This window comes from Camarhynchus parvulus, chromosome 3 (genome assembly GCF_901933205.1).
Source record: "Camarhynchus parvulus chromosome 3, STF_HiC, whole genome shotgun sequence".
Classification (NCBI taxonomy): Eukaryota; Metazoa; Chordata; class Aves; order Passeriformes; family Thraupidae; genus Camarhynchus; species Camarhynchus parvulus.
In genome coordinates, this window is record NC_044573.1 from 35,622,804 (window position 1) to 35,636,851 (window position 14,048).

The window sequence follows — 14,048 nt, forward strand, 5'->3', positions numbered from 1 at the left end:
AGTGTAAGTGCCTACATGAATAGTGTGAGCAGGACTTGTCCTTTTCTGAAACTTTATTAATGATATTTATACTGTGGTAACACTCAGGAACAGTTGAGGCCAGTTGAGGATATTAGTACAAACTGTAGAGTAATTGCAGTTTCTGCTCGTAGGAACAAACAACAATCAGGCTTCAAAGGTACAGTTCTGTTTGAAAAATAGCATGCAGAAATGATACTTATATCTACATGGTCTTACTCTGCAAATCACATATGCATTCAGAGTCACGTGTGACTTACTTTAGTGACACAATAAACACCAATTACTTCTTTTTCCTGCTCTGATGACAGTTAGACTAAGTTGTTTTCTTTTGTTCAAAAGAAATACTCTCCACATTAGAGTCATGTTACCTGTACAGAGCTATGGCTAAAGAGTAATTTAGACTGCAAAATACAGGACTTTTTTCAGATAATTGTATAGTACAGAAAAGGAAAAGAGCAAATACAGGTCTCCAGCTGATTCTCAGCTTACAAGAAATTATAGACTGCTTTTCCTCCTTTAGCTCAAAAGAAGTTTGAAGTAATATTACTGAAGCTAATAGAGCTACAGTACTGTAAAAGTTTTCTTAAATAGCCAAAATTGAGGCTAAATACAGCATTTAGCCTTGTCAAAGTCTAATGTTAAATGTGAGCTCCCAACCCAGCTCTCCTTACAAGCCAAGACTTGCTGCCATTTACTGATCCCATAGCTGCACACATCAGGAGCATTGCTGATCATTCAATTTACTGCCTGGCTAACCTGGACATGGAGTTACAGGGAGATGTGGTGGCACTGTGGTGCTTATTGCTGGCTCAGCGATCACCTGTGCTCAGATGGCTTCATCCCCAGCAGAACACAGAGCACATCCTCACTGAAGCATCCTGCAAAGGTCCCTGCATTGCCCTGCGAGCCAATGCACCAAAGACATCCTCCATGAGACAGGGCAGCAGCTGTTTGATGAAAAGAACAGTGGAGGTCTGAGTGCTGCCAGCTCTGACAGCTCAAAACTATTGTCCTTCCTCATTCAACTCCCAGGACTGACCCCAAAGTCATGAGACTTGAGCAAAAACATATATGGCAGTTTAGTTCTTCCTTTTATTTTGGTTTGAATAGTGCTATTTTGGTTCTTCTTATAGATACTCACTCTCAAACTGACTTCTCCCCTGTCCATTAAGCCTTTAAACTCTGAGGCAGTCATGCCATCTCATCAGGGCAGCAGTTCTGCCTCCTGCATCTGTCCTGCTCCCAGCCTTCCAGCCAGCTCTCCCCTTCTCAGCCTCACCCTTTCAGCAGAGCATCCAGAGGTCTTCCCCTCTGGTGGATGGTGTACAGACTAAAGAACTTTATGTTCCTTATGTCCACCCTTTAGTCACAAACCACAGGGGACAAGAACAGAAACAGTGCCAACTGTTTTCCCAACCCTTCTTCAAAAAGAGGGCTGTTCCTGAAAGGTGGTGTGAGATACTAATTCCTGTTTGTCACTGCTTACTCAAGTCAGTGGCTTTTCCACAGGAGCTGGGGAGGCAGCCAGAGCAGGTTTCCCACAAGCAGTGACACCATTTACTGAAGAATCCTCAGAACTTTAGTAGTCACCTGGCTTGATTTTAAAAGGTCAGCATCTGGCTGATGCTGCTCTGTGCTGGACGAACTTCTTGTCCTTTGGAAGCAGAAACTTCTACATGTGAAGAAATTTTGAGCTGAGATTTAGTCTGCAGTGGTGGTTCACTGAAGTCCTCTTTTAGCTGTTAAAACTTATGCAGCCAACCTGATGTGTTACTGCAGCCAAACCTGACATCCAAGACCTTGTGGAGAAGAAGGAGGGGGAGGGAGGGAGGAAGCAAAACCAGATAGCAGACAAATGGAAAAGTGTGGATTACCATGCTAGAGGGAAAAAAAAAAAAGAGAACACTGAAAATCAGATCTGCCATGTAAATTTGTGAGGAGTGCTTGACCTCTAGCTATTAATTTCAGATAATACTAAATGTTTTTTCAAGAATGGTTTTATACCTCAATGATTCTATGCAAGGCGTCCACCTTTGTAGCTATATTTCCCTTGAGGTTCCTTACCATTTGCTGTACAGTAGCCAGTAATACACCGCATTTGCCCCCTGCTTGACATGACCTAAACCTCACATTTCTCAAAAGCAACTGGCTTCTGCTGTGGAATGATGCAGTTTTTGCCCTCTGTTCAACAAACCCAGCCACACACAGAGTTGTGATCTCATTCTGGAAAACTTCTGAAGGACAGTGGCCTTGTGCAGAGCAACAATCCCGAGTACTACGTCAGTTTCTCACCACTTACTCAGTCCTCACCTCCCCACACTGGTTTCAAGGTGTTTTTCTGTTCCCTAAATAGTGCGAAACAGTTAGCATCGTTGGGATTTACAGTAATTAGCTTTTGGAAGGCTGAACAGCTCACTTGCTAGGAATGTCTTCCAAGTTAAAAAGACAATAGATGTATATGTTTGCTACAAGAAGAGGCAGTGGTCTCACAGTTATCTTCCCAGCTAACTTCAACCTGGGGCTTGGAAACTTTTAGGCTTTATCTCAGTTTTTCTCTGAAGCACCACAGAGTTTCATTCTCATTTAATCCACTGTGGATTTAGAATACCCAAGTACTTGTGGCATTTTCTTTTCAAACACTGGGTTTCAGTTCAGGCCACTGGAGGCACAGGAGCAGAAGCGTTTAACATTGATGTGGATCCCTTACACTGGGACTACAGCAAGCTCCAAACTCTCATCTATTTAAAACATCTATTTATTTTTGAGCAGTTTTAAATAGATGAGAACTAAAGAGGAAGGGACCGTTGTGCTCTCAACACTGGCTTTTGCCTAGAAGCGAGTACACGTAAAACCCTCCTGCTCCCCTCTCCGGCTGTGTAGCTGTGCCAAGAGCATTTAAGAGCAAAATCTCGTCAGTTTGGAGCCGGGGTCAGTGTCCTTAAAGCTTTGGAAAAGAGCAGAGGAGAGCCCTGGGAGGAGGACCTGAATTCCAAGCTATTGGATTTGCAAACTGATTCTTCACAAAGTTTCTTGGAAAGAATTCGGACACATCAGCTTCTGAGTATTTTAAAAGATGTACCTTCGGGTACATCTTTTAAAATACCTATTTTAAGAGATGTACCTTCGGGTTATTTTGTGAACTTTGTTGTTTTTGTTTACAGTGCTGAAGGGTGAGATTAGTGGAGACACACTGGAGAAAAACGTGGGCAGTTTTGCTTATACATTAATTACGAGTATACAATTGTGGTTTGCATTTCATTCTTTACTAATACACACTGCCTTATGAACATAGAGAAAAACAAGGAACAATACAGTCCCTCCTAATCCTGCTAAGATTTCTGCTAAGAGCAACCCCTAGCTCTCATCAGGTTGAGACGGAGGGATGTGCTTACCTTAAACGTGTGTAAGCGCTTTCATCGAGTCCCCACCTACCGAGTGAAGCACGTATATTACGCTTTTGGGGCTTTAAAGCCTCACCTCCATTGAAATACAGCAGAAAGCTTCAGCTGCTGCCGAAGCACAGGTACGGGCCGGTCTCGGGCAGACGGCAGCTCGGCACCCGCGGGTTGCAGCAGGTATTTCCGAGGCTGGCTTAGCGGCGCACACCCGGAGCACAGACCCCTGCCCTGCCCGCGGTCACCTGGCCCGGCCGGGCCCCCTCCGGCCCGGGAGTGCCCCTGACGTCAGGGCGGGCCCAGATTGGCTGCGCGGGGCCGGCACCGGGGCAGGGGCTCCCTCCGCCCGGCCCCTCCCCTCCGCACACGCTCACTCGCCGAGAAACTCATAAAGAGGGGCTTGGGAACAGCCCGCACCGGCTCCGGGGCCGTTCCTTACACACGCACGCAGACCCCTGGCAGCTCCGGCACCGAGACATCTGCTCTCCATTGCGACCACCCCCCTCCAGCAAACACCCTTCCCCTGCTGCTCCTCCTCCCTTCCCGCTCCGGCTCGCAGCTCGGCTCGCACCCGCCGCTTCCTTTCTTCCAACGATGTTTTCCTGCTCTACGGGGCGAAGTGTTTGCTGAACTTTCCCAACAGTTTGGGGGGCGGGCGGGAGGATCCTGAGGCTTTTTTCCTCCACCGCCCCGCCCGGAGCAGGTTGGGGGGCAGCGAGCGGAGGAGGGATCCGCGCCGCGGGCGCAGGTCGCACGCACCCCCGCGTCCTTTGGAGGAGAGGAAACCCTTGCGCCACGGCTCCGCGTAGCTCGCCGGCTGTAGGGATTCCCGCTGTGGAAATGGGTCGGATCAGATGGGGCTTCCTCCTCCTCCTCGCTGCCTGTGCGCTTTTGTCACCAGGGCTCGCAGCTTCCGAAAAGGGCAGGCTAAGGAGGATCACGTACGTCCTGCAGCCCGGCCGGGGCAGCTCGTCTGGCAGCCGGCAGCAGCGCCCGACCCTCCTCGGGGGGGAGCAGCAGCAGCAGCGCACGTTCAATGTGCAGCTGAACACGCGCTACGGCGGCGGCGGCGGCCCCCCGGAGCGGACCCGGCGGATGAGCAAACCGGGCAGCGCCGCCGTCCAGCTCCGCTTGGGCCCCGCCGGCCAGGTCCACCCCAACTCCGCCGCTCACGCCTCCTCCTTCGCCAAGCCGGCCCGCTTCAGCCCGCGGCTCAAGGCTCCGCCGGGCCCCCACGGCAACAGCAGCGCCGCCCTGCCCCTCCGCCAGAAGCACCAGCTGCCGCCGCTGCCGGGGTAAGGCGCCCTCCCGTCCCGCGCGTCCTCCGCTCCAGCACCGCAGCTCCCGACCACCGCCAGCATCCCCGTCGCGGCCGCTGTCGCCCCCTCGGGAGGGGGGAGAGGGCGGGGGGCTGTCCCGGGCTCCGGGGGCACCACGGCGTTACCTGCCCGACCCGGCGCTACCTGCCCGGCCCCGGGCCCGGCGCGCCCGGAACACCCGCGGCACGTGGGGCCGGGCGCGGGGCCAGCTCCCTTATCCCGGGAATCCGCGGCGGCCCCGGTCCGGCGTGAGGCGTCGAGCTCAGTCGGGAGGATTCATTCTTCCCGCCTTTTGTGTCCCCGGCCCAGCGCCCGCCCCGCGGCCCGACTCGGGATGGGGAGCGGGGCTGCCCCGCCGGACACTGGTCCTTGTTTGCTGTTCCCGCAGGGTCAATGTGTGCGGGGGGCAGTGCTGCCACGGCTGGAGCAAGGCCACGGGCTCCCAGCGCTGCATCAAACGTGAGTAGAGTGCGGTCGGGGAGAGGCGTGGGGCAGGAGATGTGGTGGGAGCCGAGGGGACCAGGCTGGCACCTGGCGAGGTGGTGGGTGCTGGGATCGTCTGTGGGCAAGGAGGTGCTGGCTGAGCTACAGAACCAACAGGACAGATCTAGTACTCTTTCTTCCATCCTTAAATCCCTCCTTCCTAACTTCACCTTTGCTGAAGGGTGAATAGTGGGTGTCTCTTGCGTTTATTCATAGCACAGATAATTGCCTTTTCGGAGAGAGCTTTGTGGAGGCTTTGTATGTGTGAACATCCCCTCCCCATCCGTTCTTGGTTTTTAGGAGTTTTTAGAATGGGGGACTTAACAGGGTAAAGAATATACCAGAGGAGCACAGGTGGGGAGCAAGGAATTGCCATCTACCCACTCTGTCCCTTCCCCGGTATGACACATGAATGATCCTATGCTTACCACATGGAATTTTTGAAGCACTGAACAACGTGAAAGAAGTGGGTTTGGTGATGGTAGAGTGATGTACCTTTACTGGGATAACTAGAAACACAAAATAGGTGCATAACGCTGAACCAATCCTGCTATGCTCCTGTTGTTCTTTCTAATGGGAAAGCAGAAGAATTTCTGCTACTTTAGGCAAGACTCGGAATGATTGCTAGTGGCTAAACTGGAGTGATGTCATGAGGTCCGGAAAGACTGGAAGGGCATAAGTCTTCAGGAAACTCCTGTGAGTATCAGTGAGATTGGGCAGATCTGACACTATTGCTGTAGTTCAGCAGGACACATTGCTGTCCCTGAGAGAGCTGGAGTAAACACTGCTACACTGCTTTCGAGATTTTTTTTTCCCCAATGGCTTTTGTCCCTGTGTGGGATTTTTCACAATAGGGAGCAATCACTTTTGTAATCCTGACTAAGGTCAAGTACCTTTGACCTGCATGGACCTGTTGCTAAGAAGCAAAGACTTTATGACAGTAGTTAAAGACAAAACTTCACCATTTCCCTGCTAATTTAGACATGTATTTAATATATGCTTCTAAATTAACATTTTCAAACACATGCTGCTGTGTTAGGTTAGTCACATTTGCTTAACACCTTACAAGTACTAGAATGTTTTCCTTCAGCTTACAGCGGTACTTTGAGGCTAACTGCAGAGCTTAATAAAAACCTACCTTAGCTTAAAGACTAATAAAAACAAAAAACCTCTTAGTAATTTCAGGACATTAAGTGAAAAATGTATTTTAACTGTGCTATTGTCAACCAATTTTATTTTCACTATTTTGAACAAAACTCAAACAATGTTTTGATTTTTTTCTTAATGTCTTTTTCTCTGTCTTCTAGTAACTTTCCAGGCAACTATTTTGTTTGTAAATTAGGTAACTTTCTTTGCTTTTTGTCCTTTATGCTTTGTCTTTTTCACTTCTCTGTTCATCACTTATCTTTTCTTTTTTATTACCTTTTATTTTTAGAGCTTTCAGTAAGGACCAAGTCAGACAATTGGATTTTTATGTGATAGCTGTGTAGAATTTAATTTAAATCCATTAATTACTTGGCTAGTTCATACAGTTACTGGAGGAATGGAGTAACAAAGTTAAAAGAAAGAAAGGTGGGGGAATTTTCTCATTTTGTGCCTCTGATATTAGGTTCTCCTTAGCATTAAATATTTTTATTCCCTGCTCTGATGCTTCTCTAATTCCTCCTAGCAGTGGTATAATACACTTGGCTTGGATTTGCTCAGTTTCACCCCTCTCTTGGCAGGCCAAGGGAAGCACTGAATGTACTGAAGTTGTCTGTTTTGTAACTTAGGCAAACCATGAGATAGCATTGACTTGATTCAGCTCACAGTCATAAAAGCCAGATATCACCTTTTCTGGAAGCTCCTGATGTTCCTTTCAGAAGAAAAGAAAATTATAACTGAACAACAGTTAACCCCTTTGTTTCCTGTAAAATTATAAGTGAGTTTTTAAAATTCAGATAGCAGGCTCTGTTGGTTTTGAGTGCCTTATTGCAGCAGTGGATTAAGAGTGCCACAGATGCTGGCACACCTGAGCTGGCTTGATGCAAAGTTGGTTTGATTCTGCCAGGGTTTATTAGTTCAGGCTCAGTATCACTTTAATAAGCTGTTTAGTCTCTAGGGCCAGATTTTATTCTTTTGCATGGTGCAAAGCCCGAGTTAATAAACCCCAGACCCACACTGGCTCTTTCCAGAGCCAACTTCCATTTGTCTGCATTGTGCTTCCAGAACCAGAGTGCTGAGAGCCAGCTCTGATCAGCGAAGTTTATTAGCTCAGGTGTAATCCCAGGCTGGAACAAGCAGCATGTGTTTCTGCTCTGCTGCACCTGTGTGAATAAGCCTGCCTGGAACCCTCAGAAAGATGGGGTGAAGGGTAGAGGTCTGCTCTTGCAGCCAGGCTGCCTTCCCCTTCCCTTTGCCTTGCTGGGTGGTGTTTGCCAGCCCTGCTTTCTCACATGTGAGGCTGTGGCTGCTGTTCTCTTGGGTGACTTCTGTCCCCATGGTCTGGCTGGGAGCAGTGGCAGCCACGTCCCTTTTCCCTCAGTAGCAGCAGCAGGAGGTGTTTGAAATGTCTCTGTGCAGGTCAGAGGGCAGCATCTGTACAGAGGTGGCAAGGGAACTTTGTAAGTACTTTTATGTAAACTTTAGTCTGAAGCTGAACTGCCTGTTGTGTTTACATTGTTCATGTTCTCTTGGAAGCCTGACAGTCCTCAGAAGGTGAACTTCTGTCTTTCTGTGAACTGTGTGAGAGTGCCTACCATATCCAATTTAGACATGTAGGGTTTTCCCCCCTCTGTCCCTAATATTTCAGTTTTACATTGTATAAAGAACTTTTTTCAAACTCAGAGTGACTTAAATTATGAAGAGCTGCATCATTTAATTAAAAAGATGAAATGATAACGCTCAGCATTAGAAGTATTCAGAATTGCTTTATGATGCCTAACAATCAAAACCAACCTTTTTGAAGCTTTCAGAACATCCGCCTTTGGGTAAAGACAAAGGTGGGAAAAATTGAACCACAACAGTAAACATCTTGGAAAGTCAGAAGCACGTGAAAATGTTTAGGACAAGGCTTGTGTTCCAGTCATAGTTATCATAGGTTATAATCTGTGCAAGTGCAGTAATGAGATACCACTGAGGCTGGAGACACCATGTTTTGTTAGTACTTGTTGCATAACAGAGCTTTTTAGAAACATTAATTAGCTCTGTAACATGTCTGTAAGGCAAGTAAAGCTTAGAGAGTGGGGTTTTTATTATTTAATTTATGGAAATTAAACCACAGGTTAAACGTGGTCTTAGACAAGTTATAACAACTCTCAGGAAGGCCTGTGCTGGAAATCAGGAGTCCCACCACCCAAATGTGTGTTTATCCTGTTGAAATCTGTTGTCTCCTACTTCATTACCTACTACTAAATTTCTGTTAGTTAAAACTACTTCTACAAAATTTGCTCTTCTGCTTGTTCTGGTTTTGTTTGCTTAATGGTACAAGGAGCTGTTTTTCAAATTGGGAATGTAAGAGAAAATTATCTATTGTACGGAGAATCTGATACCTTAAAAAGATAAATGAGAAGAACCACCTTGTAGTAGTAGTAAACCCCTTGTAAAAGGGGTTTTGTCTGGAGTATTAATAGCATTTGTTTGTGAGTGATCTCAATGTAAACTGGATGGTGAAAAAAAATGGAAAGGAGAGAGCCTGTGGTTTTTAATGGCATGAGTTCCTTACTGCAAAGGTGTAAGAAAGGCTCATAGGGCGAAGAGGTGAGGAAGTGGATTTTGGAGGAACACATTCAGAATAAATTTCCTATAGGGAGAGAAATTGCTGTCTACGTAGAACCCAGGTGTGCCATCATTGTCAATTAAGATTAAAAGGGTATTAAGTCTTTCTTAGTTGAAGGTGTTTTATGTTTGCATGCATGTATTCCATGCATAGGGCTAGTACTTTGGTGTTCTAACTAGACTGAATTCTATGAGTTTGATCATGAGCTGTCTGTCATGTGCTTGGGCACTTTGGGAAGGTCATCAGAAAATAAGAAAGCAGTCTGTTGGCTTCTTCTTTGTATTAAAATATTATCTTGAAAATTGTCTTTTAAGAAAGACTGCCTGACTCGATGTTAAATAAAGACTTAGAGGTTTAATTTATTTTTCAGAATAAGAAAATACACAACAGTAGATACTTGCTGCTGTAGAGGCAGGAGACTAGAAAGTTGTGTGAATACTTGCCCCGAGGAAGGGTCCCCTTTGTTCAGTTTTTAAATTTGCTTGGCCTCTGCCTGTGTACTGCTGTTCAGCTTGAGCCACCTCCTCCCTAAAGTCCCAGAGCTGCAGTTCTTGCTGTGGCTGAGTAAGCATGCTACAGCTCTGTATCTCCTTCAGGACTTGGGCACCTGACAGTGTGACCAGGGGCTCCAGATCACCTGAGTGGAGTATGCCCTAAGTTGCTTCCAGCTTCTGCTTCTGAATTTCTTAGGGAAGGTGCTTAGGTGTTGTCCTGGAATAGGTTAGGATCCCGACCTGGAAACTTAGAAATATACGTGAGTCCTCCAGTTTAGATGTAAAACTCTGGATCACTTTAGTATGATTTGCTTGGAATCTTTGGAATCTCTTTTTCTGCCTTCAGTACAGCTCTTAGAAAGGGGTATCCAGGAGAGCTGTACTCTTCATCATTAGAACTGAGTACTTCAAATGTTTGGAGCTGTGCTTCTTGGTGGTTTTCTGGTCACAACCAGTTCCCGAGGCTTGTGCTTAATCAGTTTTGTGGCTTTGAGTTTTACCAAGTTCTGTTTATTTACATTGTGTATACAAAGCCTAACTGTAACATACTGTCCCCAAATGTTGTTTCTTCTCATTCTAAGACCATCATCTCAGTAAAAGCAATATCAATCTCCTTCAAATTATGTCTAAATCAAAATTTAATATCTGCGTTTTAAAGAGACAAACTACTTTGACCCATGTGACTGACCTATACATTAGTCCTTTTTGATCTATCTGTCCTTTGATGCGGTTTTTAAACAATTCAGAGTTGAAAAACTGAAAGTTTGAGAAGCTTAGTTTTGCCTTTGTGTGCTTGCGGCTGTAATATGTAAATAAAACTTTTGCATTTCACGTACAGGAAATGGGCTTTCATAGTGGGAAAGTGCTTGTTAGGCCTTGGTAGTAATTATTCTCTGCTTTATTTTTCACTTACTGCCCTTGGGAAGGGGATAGAATGACAGGGTCCAAATTCTTGTAGTCTTTGTACATTAGCATTAGCAAGCAGCATGGAGCTGATCTATAGACAAAACCCTTTGGGTTTGATGACCTGAGGCCCAGGGCATGTGTGTTTCAGGGCTTAGTGTTTTATTTTAGGCAAGGTGTAGGCTGGTCTTGTGGAATGAACACCAATATGAGGCTGAAATACATTAGGTACGTTCTTGGAGTGCTCATGTTTTGAGTTTTGCTTTTTATTATTTAGATATATTTTTTTTTTGCATCTTAAAAGAAATAGAGTGCTCACACCTAAAGATGGTCCCACAACACAAACCAAACCTCTGTAGGTGCAGTTGGTATGACAGCTTCATGAGAGGCTGACCTGAATCAGCAGTAATGCAGACTTTGAGCACAGTGTCTGTCTGTCTCCTGGCCATTGTTGGCAGCCAACCTCCCTCCTGTGAGACCCGGCTGTAAAAGAGCTGTGGGAAGATGGGGGAGCTGTTAGCTGCTGCCGCCTCTACACACGACCATGCCATGTGCCATTCCCTCATTTTGGTGAGGAAACTTAAGTCCACAATTAGTATGAATTGAAACCTACCCAGCCTTCTCTTTGTGAGACACTGGGGACTTTACTGGAAACAAGCTCATAATGGTACGTGGTCTGTTTAATACAAACACTACAAGTGTGTGTAGAATTAAGACAGAACAGAAAAAAAAAAACCTTAAAAGAAATTTGTCAAGATGTTGTGCTCTCACGCTGGAGCAGATGGCAGATTGATAGTGAACTTGTTCAGCTCATTGCAGCAGTTAGTGTTAACAAAAGAAGTTTTACCTGCAGTAAAATTGTGGTAAATCTACAGTGGATAAAAAGTCCTGAACGCTTCCCTTCTTAATAGAGAATCAGAATGAACACAGAAAACTGAGGTGTTTTGGTTTTATTTTGCTTCTCTCCCTTTCAGATTGTTGACTGTTTGTTTTCAGTGTGTAACTTGGAAGTGGAGCAGAAAGCTGTCTGTGTGCCAGGGAAAGCCGTGGTTCATCCCTCAGTTGTGCACTGCCTGGTTCTGCGCAGGTGTAGGAGCAAAATGATGTATTGACAGAGAAGTGATGCTTTGATACTTGTTGCCGTGTGAAGCAATTTCCTGTTTTAGCTATCTCAGTCCCTCCCAGGTGTGGCAATACCTTCTCCCTTCCTCTCTCCCTGCCTCGTGCTGAGAGCTGTCCGTCAATCTCAGTAGGTCAGCAAGGCCATCGTCTAATAGGCAAAGTTCAAAAGATGCCTCTCAGCCCTGGGGACAGTTGGCCTGTCTAGGTGTCATTGTCCCCTGAGACTTCCCCCCTCCTACCTGCTTGGTGGCATTTCTACCCCTTCCCTCCCCCTGTCCCCAGGGTTTAAAAGGACACTGAGACCATGCGGTCGTATTCTGTGAAGCTGTTACCAAGATTCTGAGATCAGTGACCCTGGAATAAAACTCTGGATTAAACCCTCCGCAGAATCTGTCTCCTTTTCATCTTCACCTCGCCTAAAGCTTTTCCATCAGAGGTAAAGCCTGAGTTCCTGCATGTCTGGACTTGTCTAAGTGCCAGCTGCAATTTACAGCCAGCCAAAAGGTGTCTCTGAGGTGAAACACCACAGCTGCCGCCTCTGGCCAAGCAGCAGGGCCCAGAAGAGCCCAGGCACGTTCCACCTGGTAATATTGGGATTTTATTCCAATAGATACTCACAGTAGTAGTCTTACACCTCTCTCGTTACATCAATCTTCCTGAGCATGGAGAAAGGAAGAGCTGGAAGGGAACATGCTCCCCTCTCCTTCCTGTCCTGCGAAGTGGCTTTGTGTTTGGATCAGTGAGCCTCCCAACCTTAGGAAAAGCAGGGCTGTAGCGAGAGGTGGGGTTCTGCTCTCTGTGAGGCCTGGAGAAAATGCAGCCTTGACCACGGAGGGCTGCTTGTGCCAGCTGATCCTACCTTAAAGGAAGCATGGATTGCCGGGGAGCTCTAGGATTTGTAGAGGGTAGATGAAAAGGGGCACACACCTCCCTAAATTGTCTCCCTGTTCAAACGCTGGAGTAGGTTGTGTTAACAGGTTATTGATGGTTTGGGTGGCCAAATCAGTCCATGCTCTGTAACTGATATGTTAGTTGTTGTACTGATGTTGGGCTGGATATGAGGTTTCTTTCTTCAGTTGGCTTTTTAGTCTGCCTTTAAAAGCAGCAGTACTTGTGTAGCCTAATTTATTCCTAGAAAATAGATCTTGTGCATTGACTAAAGAAAGAAAGCGAATCTCTAGCATTTCTCCACATCTGTGACTGCACACACAGGGGGAAGAAGCATTTCACATTTAGTAAGGCAAGATGTTCATTTAAATACAGAGCTAAAAATAGGTCTGCTTGGGCATGTTCTTTTTTTTTTTTTTGGTGAAGTGCAGATAGTAATCCCTGCATGTGGGAAATTGTTTTGTGTCCTATGGCAAGATTTAGTTTTTTTATAATTGAGGTCAGGTTTTTATTATCCCTAGATGGCAGTTTAGGCCTGGAATTTCAGAGAAGCTCAACCAAATGGTGCACTCTTATTGAGAATTGGTTGAATTTAGGGAAAACTTCATCGTACTTACTGGTTTGCTACTCTAATTAATAGTTTTTTCTCTAGTCTTTCTCTTTTTTGTAACACTTCAGTTGTCTGAATCCTGCATCCAGTTAAATATTCCCAGTTGTCTTAGTTTGATCAGTTTCCTGCAAATTTATGATGAAAGATTTTGTAACAAAATAAGTAAGCACTGTACTGAGAAATGTTAAGAGAATTAAAAAGGATTGCATACTGGAGTGTTAACCACTCAAGCAGCAGCAACAGTGTGTAACATGTGAATCTGCTGCTTTCTTTGGCTTAGTCCATTCTGTAATGAGCAATTTTCATTTTTATTTGTAGGCACTGGAATGATAAAGGGATTTGTAGCATGTGAAATGTTTGTCTTGTTAGAATATGCATAGTTATGATCTTCTATAATTAAATACTTTAAAATGCCTCTCAGATTGTACAGTCTTAAATATTTATATTATATAAACTCCAGTAAACACGACATGAATGAAAATGCCAAGTATGAAACAGTGTGTTATATTCTTGTTGCTGATAGAATAATGCATCCTTTTGCTGAAGTTAAGCTCTTGAAGTATTTGAGTACATTGGCTATTCAATTCTCCTGAGTCTTGGCATTCAGAGATTATACTATGGAGATACATAGAATATAATATTAGTAAAGTACATCATGGTGCCATTAGGTTAAGAGAGAAACTGATTTTTTGTGTGTTTGTTTTAAAAGAAATATGTATGCTAAAAGCATTGTTTTTTGTTTCCCTCCCTTCCTGGAGGTCATGTTTACATGCCATTGTGGGAATGAATCTGATGGTTTGAAGTGGACAGCAAAGAATTCCAACATGTGCTTTCATTTGAAATATATTTAGGGGAAGAATTCCTTAAGACCATATAGTTATGATAAAAACAAGTTCCTGTGTAGAAAGACACAGATGGTTGCAATACTACCTTCATTAGTAGTGTAGAGGTCATACAGGTTTTCTGCAGTTAATGTAATTTCTTAGGATTGTATAAAAGTAATTTAAGCTTTTTTTTTTAAATAAAATGGTTTTACAACAAGGTTGTATCACCCTT

The 14,048-nt window shown here is 45.2% G+C and overlaps 1 protein-coding gene across 6 annotated transcripts in view; it reads left to right on the forward strand.

Annotated features, from left to right (window-relative positions):
• The first annotated feature begins 3,496 nt into the window (after positions 1–3,496).
• LTBP1 (latent transforming growth factor beta binding protein 1) overlaps positions 3,497–14,048 on the forward strand; it is a 188,933-nt gene continuing 178,381 nt past the window's right edge. For all 6 annotated transcript variants that reach the window (XM_030944876.1, XM_030944878.1, XM_030944877.1 and 3 more), the window contains exons 1-2: positions 3,497–4,711; positions 5,124–5,194. In XM_030944876.1, coding sequence (XP_030800736.1) covers positions 4,257–4,711; positions 5,124–5,194 — 526 coding nt within the window. In that variant the 5' untranslated portion in view covers positions 3,497–4,256. The remainder of the gene's footprint in view (positions 4,712–5,123; positions 5,195–14,048) is intronic.